General features: G+C 41.9%; 1 protein-coding gene across 1 annotated transcript in view; it reads right to left on the reverse strand.

Moving 5' to 3' along the window:
* Nucleotides 1-363: 363 nt before the first annotated feature.
* LOC144764019 (uncharacterized) overlaps nt 364-23,347 on the reverse strand; it is a 420,985-nt gene continuing 398,001 nt past the window's right edge. The window contains exon 7 of the mRNA XM_078650149.1: nt 364-475. Within this exon, the coding sequence (XP_078506275.1) occupies nt 442-475 (34 nt within the window). The 3' untranslated portion in view covers nt 364-441. The remainder of the gene's footprint in view (nt 476-23,347) is intronic.

Below are 23,347 nucleotides of genomic sequence, written 5' to 3' on the forward strand. Positions count from 1 at the left end.
CTTTTTGATTCATTGAAATTACAAATCAAATGTTACATGTTGTGGTGCACCTGTGCTGTTGTGTTTATTTGATTCAGTTCCTTAGGGAACTAGCACTGTTACAGTGGATGCTATCCAGTGTGCACACGAACCCCTATGTAAATACCAGGGTTATTTATTATTATTTTGGGTTACCTTTTGTTAGGTGCTAGCCTTAAGAATGTTCCACTGTTAGTTTCTCTTTTTCTCATATTAGATATGCTCTAGCATAAAAAAGTATTCATGAATCTGTATATACATAATTACCAATTTTCACATTGAGATCTTGCTGTTTAGCACCACAGTATGTCCTTTGTTCACTGCTATGCTTAGGGTATAATCAAAGCCAGAAGAGAATCCTCAGGATCAGATTGATAAAATATTTTTGGGACTTATATGACCATATCAAGGATTCATTGGAAGTCAAATCTGGTGCCAGCTGCCGCAGTAATTCCAGCTGCAATAACAAATATAAAAGTTGCTTCAGGTAAAAAACTTGAGGTGCAAAGGTGTCGGTGTCTGTGTAAGTCTAGCATTATTTTTTCATGGAACAAATACACTTCCAGTATAAAATACTGTAAGAAAATCTTCCCCACTTTACAGTACATTCCAGTGCAGCATTCATGCATAGTGTTACATTCTAGCATACATAAAAACATTTCTTATTTTTAACAACTACTTCATGGGGGTTTACATAGCTCCAATAAAATATGGATACATACATTGGTGCAGTTAAAAAGGTCTCAGTGGTTCTTCTAATTGAGCTCGAATTCCACTGTGATGGGGGCTTTTGTCTGTCCCAGCCCCTGCCTCTCAGCACCCCCTTGAGTAAGTGTCATGGTAGGTTGAGACGTTTACTTTAAATAAATTAAAGTATTCAAAGCAGGTGGGTTGCTTGAATACATCAGCTAGGAATAATGGAATATAGAACTATTGTTTTGGGATTTTTGAACGGGAGCCATGATTAAGATGGACTAGCAGGTGTATTAATGCAGGGCAGCTAGACGTGAAATCCTTGGACCAGTTCAAGAAGAAAAAAAGCATTTTCCAAGAATGTATTTATTAATCAAAAACAAAAGTCAGAGGATCAAAGATGATCAGACTCCATTGTAATTCTTAAATTAATCCAGTGGAGTTATTCCTATGATCCACTGAGGAGCTTTGAGGAAGCTTGTGGCTTAATTTTAATCAAAATTGGAAATTTCACCGGGCCCTGGCACAGTAATGATTGACAGCTTGATTCCTCATTCTCAATTCTGTGCGCCCTCCCCGTACAGGTCCCCAAGGGTAGATATACCAACCCCCACCCAGTCAGTGAGAACCATACTTTGTACACAACCCTGCACGGTCGGCATAATTAATAAGGGCACAGCGGGGGTGTACGGAGTGATGCCTCTGGTAAGATGAAGCGACCTGTGGAAGCATTTTTGCGCATTCAAAGCTAATAGGGAGAGAGGTGGAATATTGAAAGAATTTAGTCCAGCGGGTAAGGGGGTCACACTCCGCCAAGTTCGAAAAATGCAGTTCTTCCACCCACTTTGCCACCCACAGTATTTGAGATGCAAAGAAGTAATGTTCTAGGTTGGGTAGAGCCAGACCCCTTGATCGAGTAAGTACAGCTTTGCCAGTGCCTCACTGCACCACAAGTTGTTCCAGATGAAATCCCGAACAATCCTCTCCAGAGAGCGGAAGAAAGACACAGGTAAGTAGAATGGTAAGTTAGCAAAATAATAAAGGGAGACACGACAACTTGACCGCTTTGATTAGTTCCACCGTACCTATGACTGAAAGTTTAAGCATCTTCTAAAACCCGATCTGAAGCTTGAGCGCTGTAACAGCCCTTGTGATATTGCCGTCCATAAGCTCTTTTTTTTATATAGATTTTTATTGAAGTCCAAAAAATTGCAGTACATTAAATACATTAAGACCAAAACATCCATTTCAAAAAGATTACCTTAGGGCAAAACATTAAATTTCCCAAAGTTGTTAACCAAAACATAGATTACATAGAGCACTAAAACATCAGGGAGAAATGCATCAAAAGCAATAACCCCTCCCAAACTTTAATCAATCAAAATATGTGGCCCAAGTTTTTTCAAACTTCCTAAGACCCCCCACGCGGAGAGCATAAGTGCGTTCACTTCTTCTGACCGCTTTCCTCTTATGAGCCCACTCCAGGAAAGAAGGAATCGAATCTGGATGCCACCTTTATAATACAAGTGATCTAGCTACAGCCATTGCAATGTATAAAAATGTCACCAATTGGTCACACAGCAAGATGTTTCAGTCAAAACCAAAGATAATTAACAAATCATTCACTACTAATTGAATACAGCATTCCGTTTCCAAGTAGCAAAAGATGTCCTCCCAGAACTTCTGAATCTTAGGACATTGCAACATAATATGCAACCAATTGGCTAACGGATGAATGTTACAGCAAAAGCAGTGCGCTGAGTGATTGGCATACATTTTTGAAAGAGAGAGAGGGGTTCGGTAAAGTTGCCATTTACTAAAAAACAACACCCTTCGCCAATTCGCCTCTCTTAGTGTACTAAAATTCAGTTTATTATTAGCCGACCATAAATTAACAGACATTTCAAAATCTTCATGGTCCTTCCATTTTTTAATTGCCTTCTGTCCAAGATCCATACCCCCGACTGAAGCTAAACGCTTTCTCCGTGCCCCGGGGTTACTGACAGATGTATCCTCTAAAAGTTCAGTAACCAGCTGGTATTGTTCGCCAATTTGAGAAGCATCTAGTTCGACAAGAAATTTATGGAAGATGTTATATGACCCTAAGAGAATAAAATTATTGACGATCGATTGAGAAATTTCTGTCACAGTCAGCCATCTTCCATTCCTCAGAAAATCTGAAACCTTACGAAATCCTACAGAGGCCCATTTTGAAGTAAGTTCTGAAGATTGCATAATACCTGCTAATGGTATAATGCTAGATAGTAAGCTGGCTGAATTGATTACAGGGATGGAATATCTTTTATAAAGTGCCTGTCGTTTTTAAAAAAAACAATGGAGACACTAATAGCGAACCAGTTTAGGGGATTTGAAGATTAACAAAGGGGGGTGGATCTGATTTTCCTTGCACATTAGATCCATAAAACTATTTATAAAAAAATGTGACTGTTATTCAGGTTTAAATCTATAAAGTGCTAAGTGCAATACGTGATGACTTCTTTGCCCAAAGAAAAGCAGTAAACATTGACTCTACTTGGGGGAAAAAGGAGCTTGATAAAATACATGGGGTAGTTGAATACAAAAAGTTAAACAAAGGGAGAACAGATATTTTAATAAGAGCCACCCGGCCCAAGATGGATAATGGGAGAGAGTTCCAGCGTAAAAACAAGGCCTGAGTTTTTCGAAGGAGTGGAGCAAAATTTAGGTGGTATAGATCACTAACTCTTTCAGAGAAGTATACACCCAGATATCTCTTAGGTTTGGTGTTGACACAGGGAACGATATCAGGGTGCCGATCCCAGCTTGCTCCTCCAAATTGTAAGATTTCAGTTTTCCTATTATTAATGGAGTACCCACCTAAAGCCTCAAAATCTTCAAAAAGCTGGACAACTTTAGCCTGTACCTATATCTCTGGCTTAATAATAAGCCTGATTTCATCGGTGTATAATTTCAACTTCACCATAGATGACATTGGGGGGTGGATATCAGCGCAGTTTCTTATTGTTATCGCCAACGGTTCAATAAAAAAAACAAATACAACCGGCGATAAAGGGCACCCTTACCTTGTGCCCCATTTTACTTTAACCCACCTGATCACTGACGTATTAATAATGACATTAGCTTCAGCATTATTGTATAGATTATGAATCAACATCGTAATCTTGGGGGGAATACCAATATGACCTAAAATCCCAAACAATGTCTCCACACATCAAGGTTAAAAGCCTTCTCAGCATCTAATAGAAGGACTAATGCGGGAATCCACTGCGTATCAAAATAGTCCAGTGCCTCAGTTAAGTAATGTAAAGTAAAGGTGATGGTGGGTATGTGTGGTAGTTGGGATAGTAGGGTGTGTAGATGTGGTTTGGTTGGGTTTGTAGTGCAGGCTGGTACATTAATCTGTGCATAGTGTTGTGCGTGGTGTACATTTGGTGTGAGTGTGTTGCTCTGCTTGTGGATGTGGATGGTGTGGGCTGGGTATTGCTAATTGAGAAAAAAGGCAGCATTTCTGGCCCTAGTCCCGACCAGTCTCGAACAGGCTCAAACAGGCAACTGCCCTTGTTTTCTCTGCCCTTAACAGGCTCAAACAGGCAACTGCCCTTGTCCTCTCTGCCCTCAACAGGCTCAAACAGGCAACTGCCCTTGTCCTCACAGCCCTTAGACTTGACGCCCGGGCCGAGACGTCCTAACTCTGGCCTTTTTTATAGCCTTAGTAATCAGGTGACCCCTTCAGCCAAAGGGAACCCTAGCCCTAACACTATCCAATCACAACACTAGCCCTAAAATCTAGGAACCAATAGGAGACCAAGACCTTAGCCAATCTTAGCCCTAGTCCAAGCACCCAATCAGTTAAAAATCCCTGATCTCTAAGTCCAATAAAGGCCCTAGCCCTACCAGCAGTCCCAAAACAAGTCCATGCAACCAATGGCACAGGTAGCCCTAGTCCCTACTACCAATGGAAAGCATAACCCTACTCTAAGTCCCACACCTAGTCCAGCAACCAATCACATCAGAAGGCCTAATCGTTACTTCCAATTAAAGGTCTAACCCTAGCCCTAGTCTCACCCTACTCCCAAAAACCAAACACATAGGAAGCCCTAGTCCCTACTTCCAATAGAAATCCTAACCCTAGCCCTAGTCCCAACCCTACAATGATTGAATCACAGACCCAGAAACCACTCAGAACCTTCAAATACCCAACCAATGAGGACATTAACCCTAATCCAATAGAAACACCAGATACAACCACCAATCAGTGTAAACATGTACCAACAACTAACAGAACATAGAAGGTCCCAGCGACCTCAGACAAGGTTTGCTGGCCAGGGAGTTGGAAGCTACTTCTCCTGTTCAGAATCTCCTAGGAGACAGACAGGCTCAATCCACACTTTGGACTTCAGCAGGTAAGGGCCTCACTAACTTGAAATCTTACAACTTACATTACATGGTGCCTATCCAATTTACCCTAACTAGCACATACCTGCCCTCCCCATCCGTTAGGACCTCAATTAGGGCAAAGGATGTCCCAGGGCGTATACAAATCAAGGTCCCCCTGCCAAATATGAAATAGTCCATGACATATATTACCCCTCCACCTGCGTTGCAAATGGGTAATCTTTAATGCGTTAAGGTTTGTCTTCTGCAACAATGCTATGTGCACGTTATGGTGTTTTAAATATGAATAACCCAGCATATCTATGGGATGGCATTCGGAGACCCAGGACATTCCAGGTAACTATTAAGTGACCCATGGCAAAGCTACGGAGATTGTATAACAGTGAACAGCAGCCTCCCCCTCACGGAACGAAATAGTTAGCATTCAGACTTGCACATCACCAATTTTAATGCCCCCCCACAAACTCCTGAAGCACAAGTGGAATAGGAAAAACCAGCTAGGGAGGAAAGAAACCATATAAGGGCAATCCCCAGAACATTGAGGTGTCATCCAAATACAACATACAGCAACCTAGTCGCATGTTCTACTGGCCCGAAGGAATGGGGAAAACAGGAGGTTGTGCAACCATGCCAGTTATACCCTCCCAATCCCCGAAAAGACAGTTAATGATGCATTGCCAAGGCGCAGATTGAAAAGACAAACATAGCAGCCCCCGGTACTCAGAGACACACCCATCACACCAATTCTCCCCCATCCTGATACATGATAGCACACAGACATTAGGAACTTAAGCAACCCTCCAAAGCAATACAAACAGCTGCCAGCAATGTACTCCCAGGACAACCATTTTCCTATGATTCCATCTGCCGTCTGGGGTGTAATATCCGCCATTCATAAGGACACCTTATTAGAAGAGTTCCCTACCAAGGAGACCCTCTTCCTCAATGAATGGAAGGAAGTCTCCACTTTATCCTTCGGTGATGCTGCCTCTGTCATCTGCTCCGGAATGCACACCACCTCCTGTCTTTCTTTACATATCTGGTCCGGGCCGGGCACCGCCGTTGATCCCAGAAACTGCCTTCCAGGCGGCCGTCGCCTGGATCCTCTACCTCCTGGTTCCTCTGGCCAAGTCACAGCAGTTCCTGTGGGTCATGAGCCAGAATACAGACCCGACATCTCAAGCCAGTCCCAGACATCCTTGTCAAAGAACCTGACCTTCCTATCTGAGATGACACCGAGCCTGGCCAGGAAAATCAGTGAGTAAGAGTGAGCTGCTGAAGCTGACGTTTTACTGCCAGGAAAGACCCCCGCTGGCACTGGACTTTCATAATATAATCCAGAAAAAACAACACCTTGCAGTTTTCATTTTGGATGTGTTCCAGCTTTTTAGTGTTCTAGAGAATCGCATCGGAATCCCTGAAGTGTAGGAATCTGAAGATGAGCGTGGACGCCCTATCCCTGGGCCGTCTTCCTGCCTGGAACATGGTGTGCCCTTTCTATGTGGAAGAATGGGGGGAATCCACTATACGTAGAATGGTTTTAAGCCAGGTTTCTAGGAAAGGGACGTCGTCTTGGCCCTCTGTCCCTTCCGGCAACCCAATCAACCAACATTTTTCCACTGTGATCAGCCCTCTGCATCCTCAATGCGATCTTTAAGATATCGGATCCATACTTCATGGACGTTCTGTTGTTCATCCTGGAATTCTGTGGCTGGCTTCAATTCAGAAACCTACTGTTCTATGGCAATGACCCGGTCTTTCAAACCCTGAAGGTTCGCCTGTAGCAAGTTGAGGCCCAGAGCCACCTTATCTAATTTGGCCTCCATGGATGCAGTAGAGCGCTCTATTGCCTGTAGTATAGCATCCAGATGATCAACAGGTGCCGTGCACTCCCCCACAGGTTGCAGTGAGTCAGCGTCGCGGGCATCCACTACTTGCAAGTGACCATCGACCCCGTCCCCTTGGCGCATCCCATTTTTTCCCATACAACCAGGTTGTCCTGTTGTGCCTCTAGAATTGTCCTTGGGGATGTCCTGCAGTGCCTCTCGACTCATCACCAGTCCACTCCTCCACAGAACACAGTAGTAGGCCTCACGCCACTCTCCCACCACTCGCCCCTCTAAGTGAGACTAGGAGGTCCCCTACATTCGCTCCACAGTTGCCAGGGCACCAGATTTACATCACCCCTTTGTTTTGCAGTGTGCTACCACTATTCTTCAGCTACGTCGCCCATGTGCTCTCGTTTGTAACACCATTCCCAATAGCGCCACTGATTCTGGAAGTGGCCCAAGCAGCACGGTTAGCCGGCGTGGCTCATACCTGCAACTTACAACACACACCGGTTGTCCAATCGAATGTCTCCCATTCAGACCGGTCCTCACCAGGGGCCTTTTCCAGCTTTTCAAGCCTGCTTGGCCATCCCCATGTTTTGTTTACCTTTAAGCAGGTACTGGCTCCACTTCAATGCCTTTTTTGGGTACCCCACAGTGGATTCTCCTGACCAGTTCAGGCTCTAGCTGCCTGCAAGCGCATTTGTACTACCGCAATGTTTGCTCAGGGGTGGGGCACATTCTGTCATAGCCGGAGCTTAGGTATGCACCTCTATATGACTCCTCCCATGCCAGATGTCCTGCTGTTCTTTGCGCCCCAGGGACCTGCTCTCTCACACACCACCTTGTTCTGCTTTCCGGTAGGGAGGGGCTCCGCACGGACGTACCACCTCGCTCAGAGGCAGGGCCCAGGCCTTGCCATTCCATCTAAGTGATGGCAACCGTTGCCTCTCCACCAAGCTTGTTGTGCTTCAATGACCACCACAGGGGCCCTGGCACCCCAGGTCAGTCTGCCCGAATCCCCCTGGCCACCAGAGGCCGGCTCCACCACATGCTGCCACAGGTCACCTCTCTGTGGGGGCACTGCACACCCTACTGTCAGGGGCCAGAAGGCAAAGCCCTGTCACAGGCACCCAGCCCGGACAAACAAGGCCGCCACTACCCTTGCTACACGCAGATGTGCCGCTTCCCCATGGACAGGTCATGCAATGGATACCTCGCTGACCCCAGCTAGCTCACTGGGTGTCGCTAGGGTATCACCCACTACCCTACAGTGCTAGCTACTGGTAACAAAGAAGAAATATACCAGATAACAGGGACCTGCGACGGAGTGCTCTCAGAATGCATCCGCCATGCTGCCCCTGCAGGACACGCCTCCCACTCTCTGTACTACCTGATAATGAGAAAATTATCAAAAGCGTAAGCTTTAAATTTGTAGCTTCTGCAGATACATGCATAAAAGATGCACGAGCCTTAAAAAACTGCAGGAAGGCCATGAGTTCACTGATAAATCCAATAACATGGAAGTAGACATTTTTACAAAACAGTCTGCTTTGGAAATACCCAAATGAGAGGTACAACTACAATCGATGTAGAGACATACTTCGAACCTTCAAAGAATAAAAAAAGGAAAATGTCGCCAACAAGCAGGAAGAATTCTACATAACAGCTTATTGTTCGAAACATTTAATGTCACCAGGCCAAGAGCAAAGGTGGAAAAAATAAAGGGCAGACTCAAACTTGTGCTGCCCTGGGGGCAGGGCATTCAGGTGAAAACACAGAGAAGCTGCTTCATGCTTTCCTAGAGTAGGCGACACCCGCATGTACTTTCAAAAGGGATTAGAGATCTCCTTGTAGGCGGGTGCAGTCAGGGGATATCTGGGGGGGTTCATGGGAACCCCTCTATCCTCTGCAGAGGGATGCAATCAGGGGGCGCACTGACAGTGTGCCACCTTTTCAATGGCACACTGTCATTGCACCTCCTCAGGGCTTCTTTGACTCTGCTCATGCATCTGTAATAAGGCCCAGGTGTGTAGTCAAAGGAATTCCCTCATTTGCATAGGGCATGCCCCTATGCAAATGAGGGAACACCCTCTGAAGATAGCGTTGGCGCTTTAAGTGCCCCAGTACTATTGGTATTGTAGAAAGGGACGCAAAAGCATCTGCGTCCCCTTCTATAATATCTAAGTGCTCCAGGGATGCGCAAAGCAGATGCAAATGCTCGTTCCCCCCTGGGGCACCTTCTGGAATCCAGCCCCTGGATGATAGAATATGAGAAGTCAAAAATTGCTCAAAATCGTCATCAATAGAAATCTCATATGGATTTGATGGAAGGAATTATGATCTATCGCACAGAAAAAAATTACTATATCTTTCCAAAGCCAGTCATTGAAAATCAAAATAAATACCTAATGAATATCATCATGTGTCTATGAACACTAGTCAAAATCAAAATCAAAACGTTTCAGCCCAAAGATCTGTTCCACACCTAAGAAAGATAAAAAGAATGAAAGATTCAATACAAATCATAAGAAAGATATGCTAATTTGAAAGGTAGCATTTACAGATTTACAGACAATGTTCAAGAAAGTCAAAAAAAATGGTGAGAATAATCACCAATGTGGCTTAAGACACCTGGGCCCAGGAAAACAAACCTGCCATACAACAAAGTGCAGCACTGAAAGATGCTGTGAAAGATTGCATGTGAGGATGAGTACAGGAAAGCACAATAATAACAAAGATATGACACTACGCTGCACCCTCCCTAATGTTAGAGCACAATCAGTCAGCCAAGTGCCATACACACACCTCTGCACCATGGTGCATAGGAATCTCTATGAGTCTAATAAAGGTTTTGTACTGAAATGAAACACTTTCAGAACAGAATACTTTACAAAAATGAACAGTCTCAAAGCATGCATGAGTCAGCTAGTAATAATAATAGGATAGAACTCTAATTCTATTTTGTTGGTTTTTGAAAATGGGGCCATAATTATAAGGGATTCCCAGGAGTATTTGTAATCTAAAGCTAAAAGTTACTTTTTTTTACCTGACTCCAGATAAACCAGAGCAGAAGCATTTTACAAGCAAGTTTTCATTAAGCAAGGAGAGAAGGCAGAGGTTCGAAGATGATCAGATTCCAACACATTTGTCAATAATGATCCAGTGGCATTATTCCTATCATCCACTGAGCAGTGTCCAGAAAACCAAAGTCTTTGGGTTGGAAGGGGAAGCATGGTTGCAAAACTGACACTTAAAGGAACAGACAGAATGGCAACATCTGGAGTGAAGCTTCTGGCTTAATGTGACTCTACATGGGAAATCTCAGCGGGCCAGGACACAGAAATGTTTGTCAGATTTACTTTTTCTCCATTTTGTGAGTGTTGGTAAATGGCTGTTCTTAGTATGTGGAATGATTTGTTTAGTTATTCCAAAACACAAATGAGAATTCTCCATTCTAATTAGTTATCAGAACCCCAGTGGTTAATGTGCGATTTCTTAGAGGGGCAAGTGACCTTCAAACAAATGACAGTTAGCAAAAACAAGTCTGTGTTGTACCTTTAGATTTAAGAGGCTAAATGTGGACTACAGTGAATATATCAGCATGTGTCTACCTTTAAGTGACAGGTGTGTGTAATCCGGTTGGAATTAAAACTGACCTGGCCTTATATAAGAAAGTATTTCTTTACCTGTGTAGTCAACAGCTACCAAGAATTAAAACAGGTTGTTGTATGGAGTCATTTATATAAATCCATGCCAGAATTGTAGGATATTTTGCTGCGAAGTAAAGAGTGGGGTCCAGGAACTAGCTATACCTGCCTAAATTGAAGGGTGAGCATACATTCTTTTTTTTTTTTTTTTTTTTAGATAGTTAGACTGAACACCTAATAGGTCCTAATACGAAAATGTATTTTGTATTCTTATTATCCTCTTGTGCACTTTATAGCCACCAATATTGGGGACTTACACAGGAGTTGAACATTCATGATAGGTGATGGTGTGGAGAAATTGACAAATCTCATCCTTGTGTCTCAAAAATCTCCAAGAAGAACATATGTTTAGGACATCTTGTGTGACACAGGAACTCTTTTCTTCCATCCCAAACTTAGGGTGAGCATTCATAGTGGCAAGATATTTCCTGGGATAATAAAGGTTATTCCTTCTAATCTGTTAATCAATAAATATAATATTCCAGATAATCTGAGGCACAGGAAGCAATAACCATGAACAATTGATTAAATTATAGTGATAAGAAGATCCAATTGACACAAACACAATTGATTCAAACATGAATAACAATTTCTTTTAAAGTAAGTAACTGTTGAGTACGATAGTTTCTGTGTGAAAGAATGTTTGTTTAGGTATGACCAATGACTCCAAGAAGGTTTCTGTTGTGTTTATATGGGATTAATAGTATTAGGGTATGTTGGCCATTTTTTCTTGATACAAAAAGCTGTGAAGGTATAACTCCAGAGCCTTATCTATAGATTGTAGAATACCTCCTTCATTGAATATTTATACATTCATTGTTTCTGTTTGTGTTTATAGATTCAACAAATACTGTTTTTAAACGTATGCGTTTGTTCGAAAGATGGTGGTGGCAACCAATCCCATTCCACCGAAACGCCACGTTGACAACTGTTTTATCTTAAAGTACTGTTTTCAATAATATTGTGTGTCTTGGTGATGTCTACAATCATATATTTTATCTATATATGATGATAAACTTTGTAGAAGCAATAGTAACTATTGGTTTGACTTGGACCATAAGGAAATGTGTTTCTCTCCAAAATGTTATATAGATTAATGTCATTTATATGTGTATGAATCTAATGTATTTTTAATGAAATTGAAAGTGTATGTATTGATCTTGGTTTCAATGGTGTACAAAAAAATGTTTTCGATAAAGTAGGATATTCTGTTCAACAAAACAAGGCACTTAGGGTCCCATTAGGATGGCAGATGGACTGGAGTCCGTCTGCCTTCTTGGTGTAAGCCATACATGCGGCGATCCAGCACCACAAATCAGGATGCGACTGTCACCATGGGGTCGCATCTTACATATTTGACATTATGGCGGGTGCTGCTGACAGCACTGGCTTAGCATTGCTGGCTTAGCAGTGCCGGACTTGTTATATTATTCTTGGGCATTTTTTTTGAAGAATGGGAGGATGTTATTTGAGTCCCCAATAGAGACCGAGATAGGTAGGATGTTTAAAAGATGTTGAGAGAAGAAGAGGGAGTGGAAGTGGGATTTATGTTAATTTTTGCCGATCCGAGGTATTTTAAGAAAGTTAGATTAAAGGTGCTGAAATCCATGGCTGAAACATGGTATATAATTAGAAAAGTGCTAAAGATTTCATATTTTAGTGGGTCATCCCAGATGTGGGATGCGCCAGGCTCTCCTGTGTCGACTAAGGATCTCTTGGCTCGCCAATTCAAAGAGGCAGGTCTTTTAAGGTTGAATCAGCTGTTTCCAGGTGGACATTTAGTTTCGTGGACCTGGTGTGAGCAGGAGTCAGGTTTCAGGTTTTCAAGATTCACATTTCTTCAGATAAAGAGCTGTAATATGGCGTTGGATGCAGAAATAGGTGGTTTAAATGAGCTCGAGGAAAAACATGTGTCCAGTACTGTGTTCAAAAAAGAAATTTCACTTTGGTAGTGGCTGTTGCTCGAGATGGAAGACAGTATTTTCACGCTATCTGAAGATTTGTGGGGAAGATTCTTGCCAGAGACTACGCTCGAAGACCAATGGCAAGTATCTATGACTATGCTCTATAAAGGAGGTGTGGTGGTGTGTCCCAAGTGTGGCAGTCCAAATGAAGATGATCGCCATATGTTTATATGGTGCTCAAAGAACCACTCTTTCTGGGAGGCCGTGAGTAACTGTCTATTCAACATTCTGAATGTACAGATCAAGGTAAGCGGTGAGCTGATAATATTTGGGAGATTGGATCTGCGAAGTGGGGTTACTAAAGGTGGTGCAAAGTTACTATTCTATGCCATACTTTTGGAACGCAGAGACATATGTAAATTGTGGGTATCTCCTAATCCCCCACTGGAATGTGGCTGGCTGCAATCATAAAAATATATTGCTAAGTTGGATACCACTGACCAGATAAGAAAGAGACATGATTTTTGGACTCCCTTTTTCTCTTGGTGTGGTTGGCTCTAGTCTTCTCTATGTAAGTGGAAGGACTTGGGGATTGGTTGATGGTCAAACAAAAGATGAGGTCTCCCTGAACGAATACGAGGGCCTCATGGCAGGAGGCCTCGCTTTGTGCTATCTCTCCATTCCTGCCCAGTATATGAGGTATGGAACTAGGTTTCGTTACGTTAGAAGAAGGGTGGAAAGAAGGCAAATGAGGACAAAAAAAAATACATATATTAATTTTTTTAATGCATTTCTTTTTGCAATAGCTTACTATGTTTCTAAAATTGTTTTAATAATCCCATTCTTTTTTTACGGTTGCAATGACTGAAGTGGTAATATTACATTTTACTCTCTGCAATCCAAAACCTTCCCTACTGTTGCTCTGACTGGAGTGGAAATAGTATATGTTATCCCTTTGCAGTCCAACACTTTCCCCACTGTTACACTGAATGGAGTGGAAATAGCAAGTTATACTCCTGTGTATTGTAACATGTTTTCTACAGTTGCATTGCATGAAGGGGGAGTAGTACCATTTATTGCTCCTCAGACCAACAATTTGCCGACTTCCGTGTAAATTGTAGTGTAAATTGTGTATGTATATAATTAAAAAGTATTATTGAACTAATAATTTTAATTTATATTATATATATTTTTTATAATGTAATATAAATGTGTGAGTGTATGTGTACATAAATATATGTATTAAAAACATATTAAATTATAATATCAATTACAATTATTAGCTTAATAATACTTTATAACTATATATATTTAGATGTGTGTGTTTACATTATTTTTGTAATACGTTTAATGTTGGGAGTATTTAAATAAACCCTAAATATATTTTATTTTAATTATATTGGTTTTATCATTTATTATAGTTAATATAATACCTATTAGATAATGACTTTTTTATGTTTAGTGTCATATATGTTTGTGGCACTTTATTTTAGGAAGCGATATTTTGTCAGTGAGCCCTATCATCCCACAAGACAAAGAGCTTGTGAGGGGGCAACGTTTGATATCAAAAACACACATCCACAATAAAGCTACTGGACACTTCTGCATTGTAATACATCTGATCAACTTTTCTGATCAGCAGATTTATGTTTTCTCTCTCTTTTTGATCAATTCATTTGCAATTCATGCTATGCTACTGCCCATCCTGTCTGATGAAATTGTGAAAGGATGAGTAGTCTAGATTGCTGTTCCCTTATTTGACCTTTAAGGGGAACTATATGTTATTCTCATGTTACATGCAGTCTTGCAAGGGCATTGCTAGTCTTTTGTTAGCAAGTCTGTGTAAATAAACTGCCAACCCTTATTAGAGCTGGTGTTGCATAGTCTGTATCGTGAAAAGTAGAATGCAGGAAAGATGCCCATGTGATCCTCAGCAAGCATTTTTGAAAAGAAAATATTGTCTATAGGAGTTTGTTAGTCACAACATGTTCTGCTGGGGAAATTTATGTACCCACTATGTTAAAGCACCTATAACATGAGAGCATGGTCCTAAACATACAATGTAGGTGCTTTTATTAAGAAAAATCATTTTGGAAGTGTCTGCAGTCCTGTACAAGTAATTGTAGTGTATGTATCTAGGAACCTGAATCGATATTCCTATTTTATGCCCTTGTCCGGTTGTAATCAATAATATCCATACAACGGCATAATAATCATATCCATAATTCAGTCGTAGCACATGCTGTCACATTAAGCACAGCTACTCCTCCGGCCCCCTAGAAAGCACACCGAGTTCTCTAAACAAAACCAAGCCTCCAGCAACCTGGGAAATCCCCCTTGCTTTTGTTTTGATTTCGTCCTAGAACTCCTGTAAAGCACTGTAAGAACGGCCCGTTCTTAGTGACATCTTTATTGACGTCTTATGTCCAACCTTACGTCAAACCCAGGCACCTTTTAGGTATAAATATACCAACGTTGCCTTAAGAAAACACACGGTGGTGGTTTTGGAGGAGCTATCTACTTGCCCGAGAGCCCAGCTGATGCGAGAGCCCACGGACGCTGCCCCTCCCTTTTGACGCGCTGAGAAAGACGCTGTCTTTTCTCCTACCGAGAAAATCCAGCTCCGGCGTTTCCAGCCTACCCTTGCGGGTTACTGGGATATCAAGTCCTGAGAGAGAGATACCAGACCTCCTGCTTTCTATTTACCCAGGCACGGAACTGACTAAACCCTTAAAGAGAATTCTTGAGTCAGATTCTTGGCAAAAAAATTAAACTTAAACTGCTACTTACTTACTCCTTCCCACGTATTAGGCTTAGGTCAGGTACACCGGGGTAGGCATATTTAGAAGCACCAGTTGAGTACGGTTAGTCAATGTATAAATGTATGTATATATTTTATCTATTTTAAAGTATCATATGGCTAAGAAACCATATTAATGCTTTTACAGTATTATTTTATAATCCTCCTTTTACTGTACGCACTTTACTTTACCATGAGTATTACAATCGTGGCAATTCATTTCTCTTGCATGAGGAAGAAGACTGCTCAATAAATTACACCTTTTATTGAAAATGCCCGTCTCTCTTTTCTCTGCATTCTGGTGAAACTAAGTACGCACATTTGACTGAGTGAACTAGCTGTCTTTTGTTTTCACACGACTCTAGAGATACACTCTTATTCAGGGAGAGCAAAGTTGTCATGTTTTATGGTTGTCAGAAGCTAATCCCTTCTTGTCTATCCAGGGAGGTTAAATTCCTCCTCGTTTATTCGAGAAAGTTTCTAGTGACCTCTGAGCTAGCTGGCAAACCTTAAGTCTAATATAGTCAGTAGAGACCTAGATAACCTCAGTCCTACGTCTACACTGCTGAATATATTATTCCAATGCGCAGAGCCTATTGGGAATATAGGAACTACACTACATAATGTTAAGTCTATGAGTAAAAGTGTAGAACATTTCATTTTTTCTAGAGGTTTTGTCAGATGAATAGTATAGGAATACACAAATGTAAGGATTTAGAGTATGTCTGTATTGTTTTTCTCTTTTCCTGAGAATTTAGTAAATGAACACAGTTTTCCTTAGCTGCTTCAAATAGTGTAATAGGTCCAGGGTTTTTTACTCTCAGATAGATGAAGTGGTTCTTGAGTGCCTTGCTAATATATGGGACGCCCCCAGACAAAGGAAGTATTCTGAGACTATACTCTCTGTTGATAGATTACTTGTATGCCTAGTCTAAAGACCTTTTGTTCTGTCGACCAAATGATATTTGCTGCCTTACAACCATTGCCAGAGGGGCTCGGACATCTGATCCAGCCTGAGAGTCAGCACCCGCCCAGCTTGAAGCCAAGGTGAAGGTAACCAGCATAGGCGTTGCTGGCAACTAGTACCTCAGTGAAGGAGGAAGCACTGGGATGTGAAGTGTGTACCCCTGCCACTGTCGTGGATGAAAGACGAGGTCACAAATCAGAAAGGAGAAGTCATGGATCAAACTTTTGATGCCCAGCTGAGAGTCACAGACCAACAAGGGCGGCAAGGAGGCTTTTGCTTGAGGGTACCCCCTTTGAAATGAGGGTTGCTTCAAGTACTTCAGCATCACACCTCTGAGTCCTGGTCCCAAAGTGAATGCAAGTTTTCAAATGTGTTTGTCGATCAAGAGTGCCTGGGCATACTGGATACAATCTTTGGCCCCAACAAAAGAGCAGTGTGCCAGCAGAGCAATACAGGAGTTAGAGAAGGACTTAAGTTTAAGGTACAGGTGCTGTGTCTCTGGTGACTGCTAGATTGAAGTGTAGAAAATTGGTGCACCATCTCAGACACTGAACAGGATCGTTGAAAGACTTTCAAGCTGGATCGTGATTCCTGTGTTGCGATTTGTGCAGCTCCACCATGGGAACAACAAGAGCCTGCCTGTGAGGCTTCAATTTCCCAAGGACTTCTTTTTGTTAGTAATTTACCCCTTTAGTCGTCTTATTTTTTTAGGAGGAGCAGCCCTTTGCGGCTCCTTATCCTAATTCCTATGGCCCTGTGTGGTCCTCCTGGTCCCCTGGAGCCTGGATTGTTTTTAAACTATAGTAATTAATACTCTAGCCCTTTTAAAAGGAACACTAGAAAAGTCCATTGAAAATGCTTTTACACTGAATTGGACTAGATGGATCTAGGATTTGCTTTCTGCTTATGGTTGTAAAATATTGATAATTCTGTTTGTAATAATAATCATTACTCTCTCCTACTATCATCATGACCCAATGTTCTGTTCCCTTTGTACACCTGCTTATACCTTATATATACCCAGTTAATGAAATATTTAGAATGAAAAATGCCCACCTAGCAGTGGATTAGGATATTGAAGAATTCATGAGATTAAATGTGCAAAATATTTTCTATGTTCCTTCTATATCATACGAATGTCTTTAGCTTATGCTAACATATTTAATTAATTCATAATGGGGTTTAGTGCCAAGGGGTGGGAAGTCATTTATTTTTAACTAATTATTAATTATTTAGTAATAGAAACAAAATCATTACTTCATAATCAATTATGTTTACTTGTTTCATTATTTTTTTCCAACTTTTGTACTGGCTGGAGTGGGAATATTGAATTTTTGAATTTGATCTTTATTGTTTAGTGAATTAAAACCATAACAAACTTTCTTTACTATATCCTAACCATGGTTAAAGTAACTTAAAAAGAAAAAAATCAAATAGACAGTAATTAAAATAAAAGCAAATTCCAATAATAACTTTCCTAAATCCATTAAATAAAAGCTTCCTTCAGGCTTAGTACTCAGTCTTGACAATTCTTAAGTGTTACATAGTCAATGACGTGTTTGCTTTCAAACCTTTTTCAAAGGCCAACAAAAACTTTACCATCTTACAGTTTATTTGAGGAGCTGTTGGGTCCAGGCCTCCGATTACTGCTGTCCAGCATGTGCGTATTCTCTTAACCAAACAAAATGTCTTCAAGAAAAGCGCACGCTCCCTACTCAGCTTTTTACAATGACATAATATATGAATTAAATCTTCCTTAGTGTAACCGCAGAGGCGATAATCAGTAGATTTTACGTGCTTCCATGTTGGACCATCAGCGAGAGTTGGAAATCTGCCAAAAACTCAAGGCTATCAATCTTTTTTTGATAAATATATAATAAGTTGTATCCAAGTAGGCCGCTGGAGTAAGGGTTTTATAACTGTTGATCACAGTCCATGAATGGGGAATTTCTTTGTCTGTGAGCAACGAGTGAAATTTAGCGGCTTTATTTAATGCCTGTTTAAATGAGGTAAACGGTAAGTATTTAAACCATAATTGGTAGTGCAAGTTAGCTCCAATGCATGGGACAGAAATTTATTTGCCTCTGAGTTTTTTTGTATTTCCAGCTCCTGCCATAGGAATTTATTAAGATTATTATTGTTGATGGCACTTTCCTTTATCCGGTACCAGACCTTGATGCAAGTGTACAGTCTACCCAGCGATTCATTCATTGTTCCGAATTCTAGCCGCATTTGCGCTGGTGATGCAGACCTTGGAAGTTGGAAGACCCTTTTTATAAATTCTAGTCATTAAATTGTTTAAAAATTCGGAATCCTTACCATGCATTGTAACACTTACGTTTTACTTGCAATCACAGTTAGGAGCGGTTTTAAAGATGGGCCTGCCAATTTTTTTGACAATGTGCAAAATGCGAATAGTAAGGCCCCTGATATTTCCGTTAAATATTTTTTCTGCTCATTTAAGGCAAGATTGTCAACAATGTAGTAACCCAGGTATTTATAATAAGATACCCTTTCCCAAATACTTGGGCAACCAATCAATAACCCATATAGGCACTCATATAGCTACTGATCAACACATGCAGCAGCTTACACAACAACAGACATACTGATGCACACATTCAGACAGTTTAGTCACTAACCCATGCATTCAGTAAGACGCATTTAATCACTCAATCAAACAGTCAGTCAAGCACCTACTAAATCCTTCATTCAGACACTTATACACCCACTCATTCTTGAATATGTAAAACATATTTAAACTTTACAGACACACACAGTCACTGGATGATGTCATCAGTGATGTCATTTGAGATGTCATCAGTGATGTCATTTGAGATGTCATCAATGATGTCATCAGTGATGTCACTGACCATGTCATGATTGATGTAATATGTGACATCATCAGCAGTGGATTGCAGGCGCACGAGTTATAGTGAGTCCAACTAACTATAACGTGGGGATTTCAATGGTTTTGTAAGAGTAAAATGTTCAGCTAACTATAACTGGTGTGAAACCTATGTTTTTTTCAGTGAATTTCAAAGGTTTTTTTAAAGCTAATTCCTAACTATAACGAGTTTGTAACCTACGGTTTTTAAAGTGAATTATTAAGTTTTTAAATAGCTATTTTTTATAGCTATTAATTAATATGATTTTTATAAAATTATGTAAATAATGTATATTTTTCTAACATTAATTTTTCAATGTATTTTTTCTGTGTTTTAAAAAAAATCTTTTTACCCTGGAGCGCTCAGGGTACGCGCACCCGTAAACGCACCCGTACACGTAGCGAGAGTGCTATTCCCGTGTGCGAAAAAATATAATTATGTATTTAAAGTAAATAATAATGCAAGACATTCAGTAGCATACTCATAAAAGTAGTATTTTTTATTTTTAAAAAACTTATTTTGACTCTAAACACATTTCTGAAAATCAAATAAAACGTCATTGTGACACGCCGCATAAGCGCCTCCGTAAATGCCTACGTATGTGCCGCGTAAACTTACCCGGAAGCGCTCCGGAGCGTGTAGCGTAAGCTCGTCAAGCCATGTGACCTTAAAACAACACTTTTCATTGGTTCATAACAGTTTTTTTTCCAAATATTGAAAGCCCCCACCCATTTCCCTCACTACCACTTTGAACTTGGAGAGAGCAAGAGGTGTTCCTTGGATCATCAGCTGCATCTTTTCTTTTTCATAACAATGGCTGGAAGACAACCAACCTCCAGTGACTCAGAAGAAGAGTTTGTGCCAGAGGACCCTCCTCGGCGCAAAGTAAAAGAGCACTTCATTTGGAAATTTTTTACCTTCCCTGAAGGTGAGAAGAAGGTGAATGCGGCGAAGGTGTGCTGCAAAATCTGCAGCACTACCTTGTCACGTGGTGACCCAACAAAGAAGTACAGTTTTGGCAACGCCACTTTAATCAGACATGTGGAGAGGAGGCACCCCAATATCTTTGCGAGGGAGAGTGTCAGGGACCTGGCACGCAATCCCCGAAGAGATGGCGGCAGCACCTCCACCGGAGGAGCAACAGCTTCCGGAAGACCTGAAAGACTAGTTTCAAACGTGCAGCCAGTCTTTGCAGGTCTGAAATTTCTCTGCAAGGACTGCGATGAACTGATTTGCTACGGGGAGCAGAGCGTCAAACTTGTTGTTCGCAGAAAGGAGGAACACCGCTGCTCCACCCAGCACTAATTTTTCCCCTTTATGTTGGTTCCTGTTGAGCAGTTTGGCATTCCGTAGTTTTGTTTTTGTTCTGAAAAAAATACAATTTTTTTTAAATTGTTCGGAAAAAGTAAAAAAAAAAAAACTAAAAAAGAAGAAAAAAACTGTTCTTTTTAGAACTACCTCCAATTCTCCAAAAAGAGCTATATTCTTTACATATTCTCAAGGAGTGAGTGAAGTGGAGTACGGTGAAGGAGGAAAGGCAAATGAGTGAGGGAGCGAAGGAAGGGAAGAGAGGGGAAGGGAAGTGAAGCAGGTGGACTGAAAGAAGGTGAGTGTGGGAGGTGAGTGAGGGGAAGGGGAGTGAACATGGGGAATGAGAATAAGTGAGGGAAGCGGAGTAAGGGAACTGGGGTGAAGAAGGGTAAGAGAAGAGCAGTGGGTTTGAGGAAAGAGTGGTGATATAGGGTGGATAAAGGCAAGTGAGCGTGAGACAAGGAGAGTGAGGGAGTGAGGAGACAGAGAGAGTGAAGGAAAGAGGGAGAGAAGGGGACTGAGTGAGGGTGCATAGAAAGGTAAGTGAGGGAGTGTGGGTGAGTTAAAGGGAGTGAGCATGAGGGAAGGGGACTGAGAGAGTTAGGGGACAGAGGTAGTGAAGCTAAAAGAGAGGGAGTGAGGGAAGGAGAATGAGGATGTGACAGGACAGAGGGAGTAAGAGAAGGAGTGAGTGAAGTGGAGTAAGGTGAGTGAGGGAAGGGGAATGAGAGGGAGTAAGAGAAGGAGTGAGTGAAGTGGAGTACGGTGAGTGAGGGAAGGGGAATGAGTGAGTGAGAGAAGGAAGGAAGGAAATAGAGGGGAAGAGGACTGAAGCATAGGTACTGAGAGAAGGTGAGTGGGGGATGAAAGTAAAGGGAAGGGGAGAGAAGGATGGGGAATAAGGGGTAGTGAGGGAACTGGAGTAAGGGAACGGGGGTGAGGGAGGGTGAGAGAAGGGCAGAGAGTGAGTAAAGAGGGGTGAAAAGGGTGGATAAAAGTGAGTGAGGGTAAGACAAGGGGAGTCAGGGAGTGAGGGGATAGAGGGAGTGAAGGAAGGAGTGACAGAAAAGGACTGAGTAAGGGAGTAAAGAAAGGTAAGTGAGGGAGAGTGGGTGAGTTATAGGGAGTGAGCGTGATGGAAGAGGAGTGAGAGAGTGAAGGGACGGAGAGAGTAAGGCTAAGATAGAGGGAGTGAGGGAAGGGGAGTGAGGTAGTGAGAGGACAGATGGAGTGAGAGAAGGAGTAAGTGAAATGGATTAAGGTGAGTAAGGGAAGGGGAATGAGTGAAGGAGCGAAGGAAGGGAAGAGAGGAGTAGGGAAGTAAAGCAGGGGGTCTGAAAGAAGGTGAGTGTGGGAGAGGAGTGAGGGAAAGGGGAAAAAACATGGGGAATGAGAATAAGTAAGGGAAGCGGAGTAAGGGAACGGGGTGTGGGTGGATGAGAGAAGAGTAGTGAGGTTAAGGAAAAGAGTGATGAGAAAGTACATTTTGTTTGTCAAACTTACCTTTTAAGTAATGTAAACTTAATTACATATTTTTAACAAATGTTATACCTGTGAAAGAGCAAAATAATAATATATATTTCAAAATACAAGAGACAAGGCAGGAGATTAAAAGTCATAAAAGGGTACTAAGAGATAAAGTAGGAGTGAAGGACACAGAAAGGGAAACAAAGGAATGGTGAAGGACAGAGAGAGGGAAAAAGAAAAAAGGGAGAGCAAATTACTAAGAGGATAATGAGGCAGATAGATTCAGTGACAGAGAGGAAGAGAGGGAGAGAGAAATGAACTGAAGGTGAGTAAGATACTAAAGGAATGTGAGTTATCAAAACTAAAGGAGGAAAGGGGAGTAAGGAAAGGGGAGTTAGTGACAGGGAAGGGGGAGTGAGTGAGGGTGCATTCACGACAATGAGGGATGGAAGGTGAGTCAGGGTGAGTAAAGGGGCGTGAGAGAGTGAGGGGACAGAGGGAGTGAGGGTAACAGAGAGGGAGTGAGGGAAGAGGAGTGAGGAAGTGAGAGGACAGAGGGAGTGAGAAAAGGAGTGAGTAAAGTGGAGTAAGTTGAGTAAGGGAAGGAGAATTACTGAGGGAGCAAAGGAAGGAAAGAAGGGGAAGGAGAGTGAAGCAGAGGGACTGTGAAAAGGTGACTGTGGGAGGAGAGTGAGGGGAAGGGCAGTTAAGGATGGGTAATGAGGATAAGTGAGGGAAGTGGAGTAAGGGAATGGGGGTGAGGGAGGGTGAGAGAAGGGCAGTGAGGTTGAGGAAAGAGGAGTGATAGAAGGTGGATTAAGGCGAGTGAGCTTAAGACAAGGGGAGTGAGGGAGTGAGGACATAGAGGTAGTGAAGGAAGGAGTAAGAGAAGGGGACTAAGTGAGTGAGCATAGAAAGGTAAATGAGGGAGTGTTGGTGAGATGAAGGGAGTGAGCCTGACGGAAGAGGAGTGAGAGAGTGAGAGGACGGAGAGAGTGAGGCTAAGAGTGAGAGAGTGAGGGAAGGATGTGAAAGGACAGAGGGAGTGAGAGAAGGAGTGAGTGAAGTGGAGTAAGGTGAGTAAGGGAAGGGGAATTACTGAGGGAGAAAAGGAAGGAAAGAAGGGGAAGGGGAGTGAAGTAAAGTGACTGAGAGCTGGAAAGTGGTGGAGGGGAGAGAGGGAAAGGGCAGTGAAGGAATGGGGAATGAGGGGTAGTGAGGGAAGTGGAGTAAGGGAACGGGGTGAGGGAGGGTGAGAGAAGGGCAGTGAGGGTGAGTTAAGAGGGGTGATAGAGGGTGGAAAAACGTGAGTGAGCGTCAGACAAGGGGAGTATAATATATATTTCATAATACAAAATACAAAAT

The sequence above is a fragment of the Lissotriton helveticus genome, chromosome 6, assembly GCF_964261635.1.
Source record: "Lissotriton helveticus chromosome 6, aLisHel1.1, whole genome shotgun sequence".
Taxonomy (NCBI): Eukaryota; Metazoa; Chordata; class Amphibia; order Caudata; family Salamandridae; genus Lissotriton; species Lissotriton helveticus.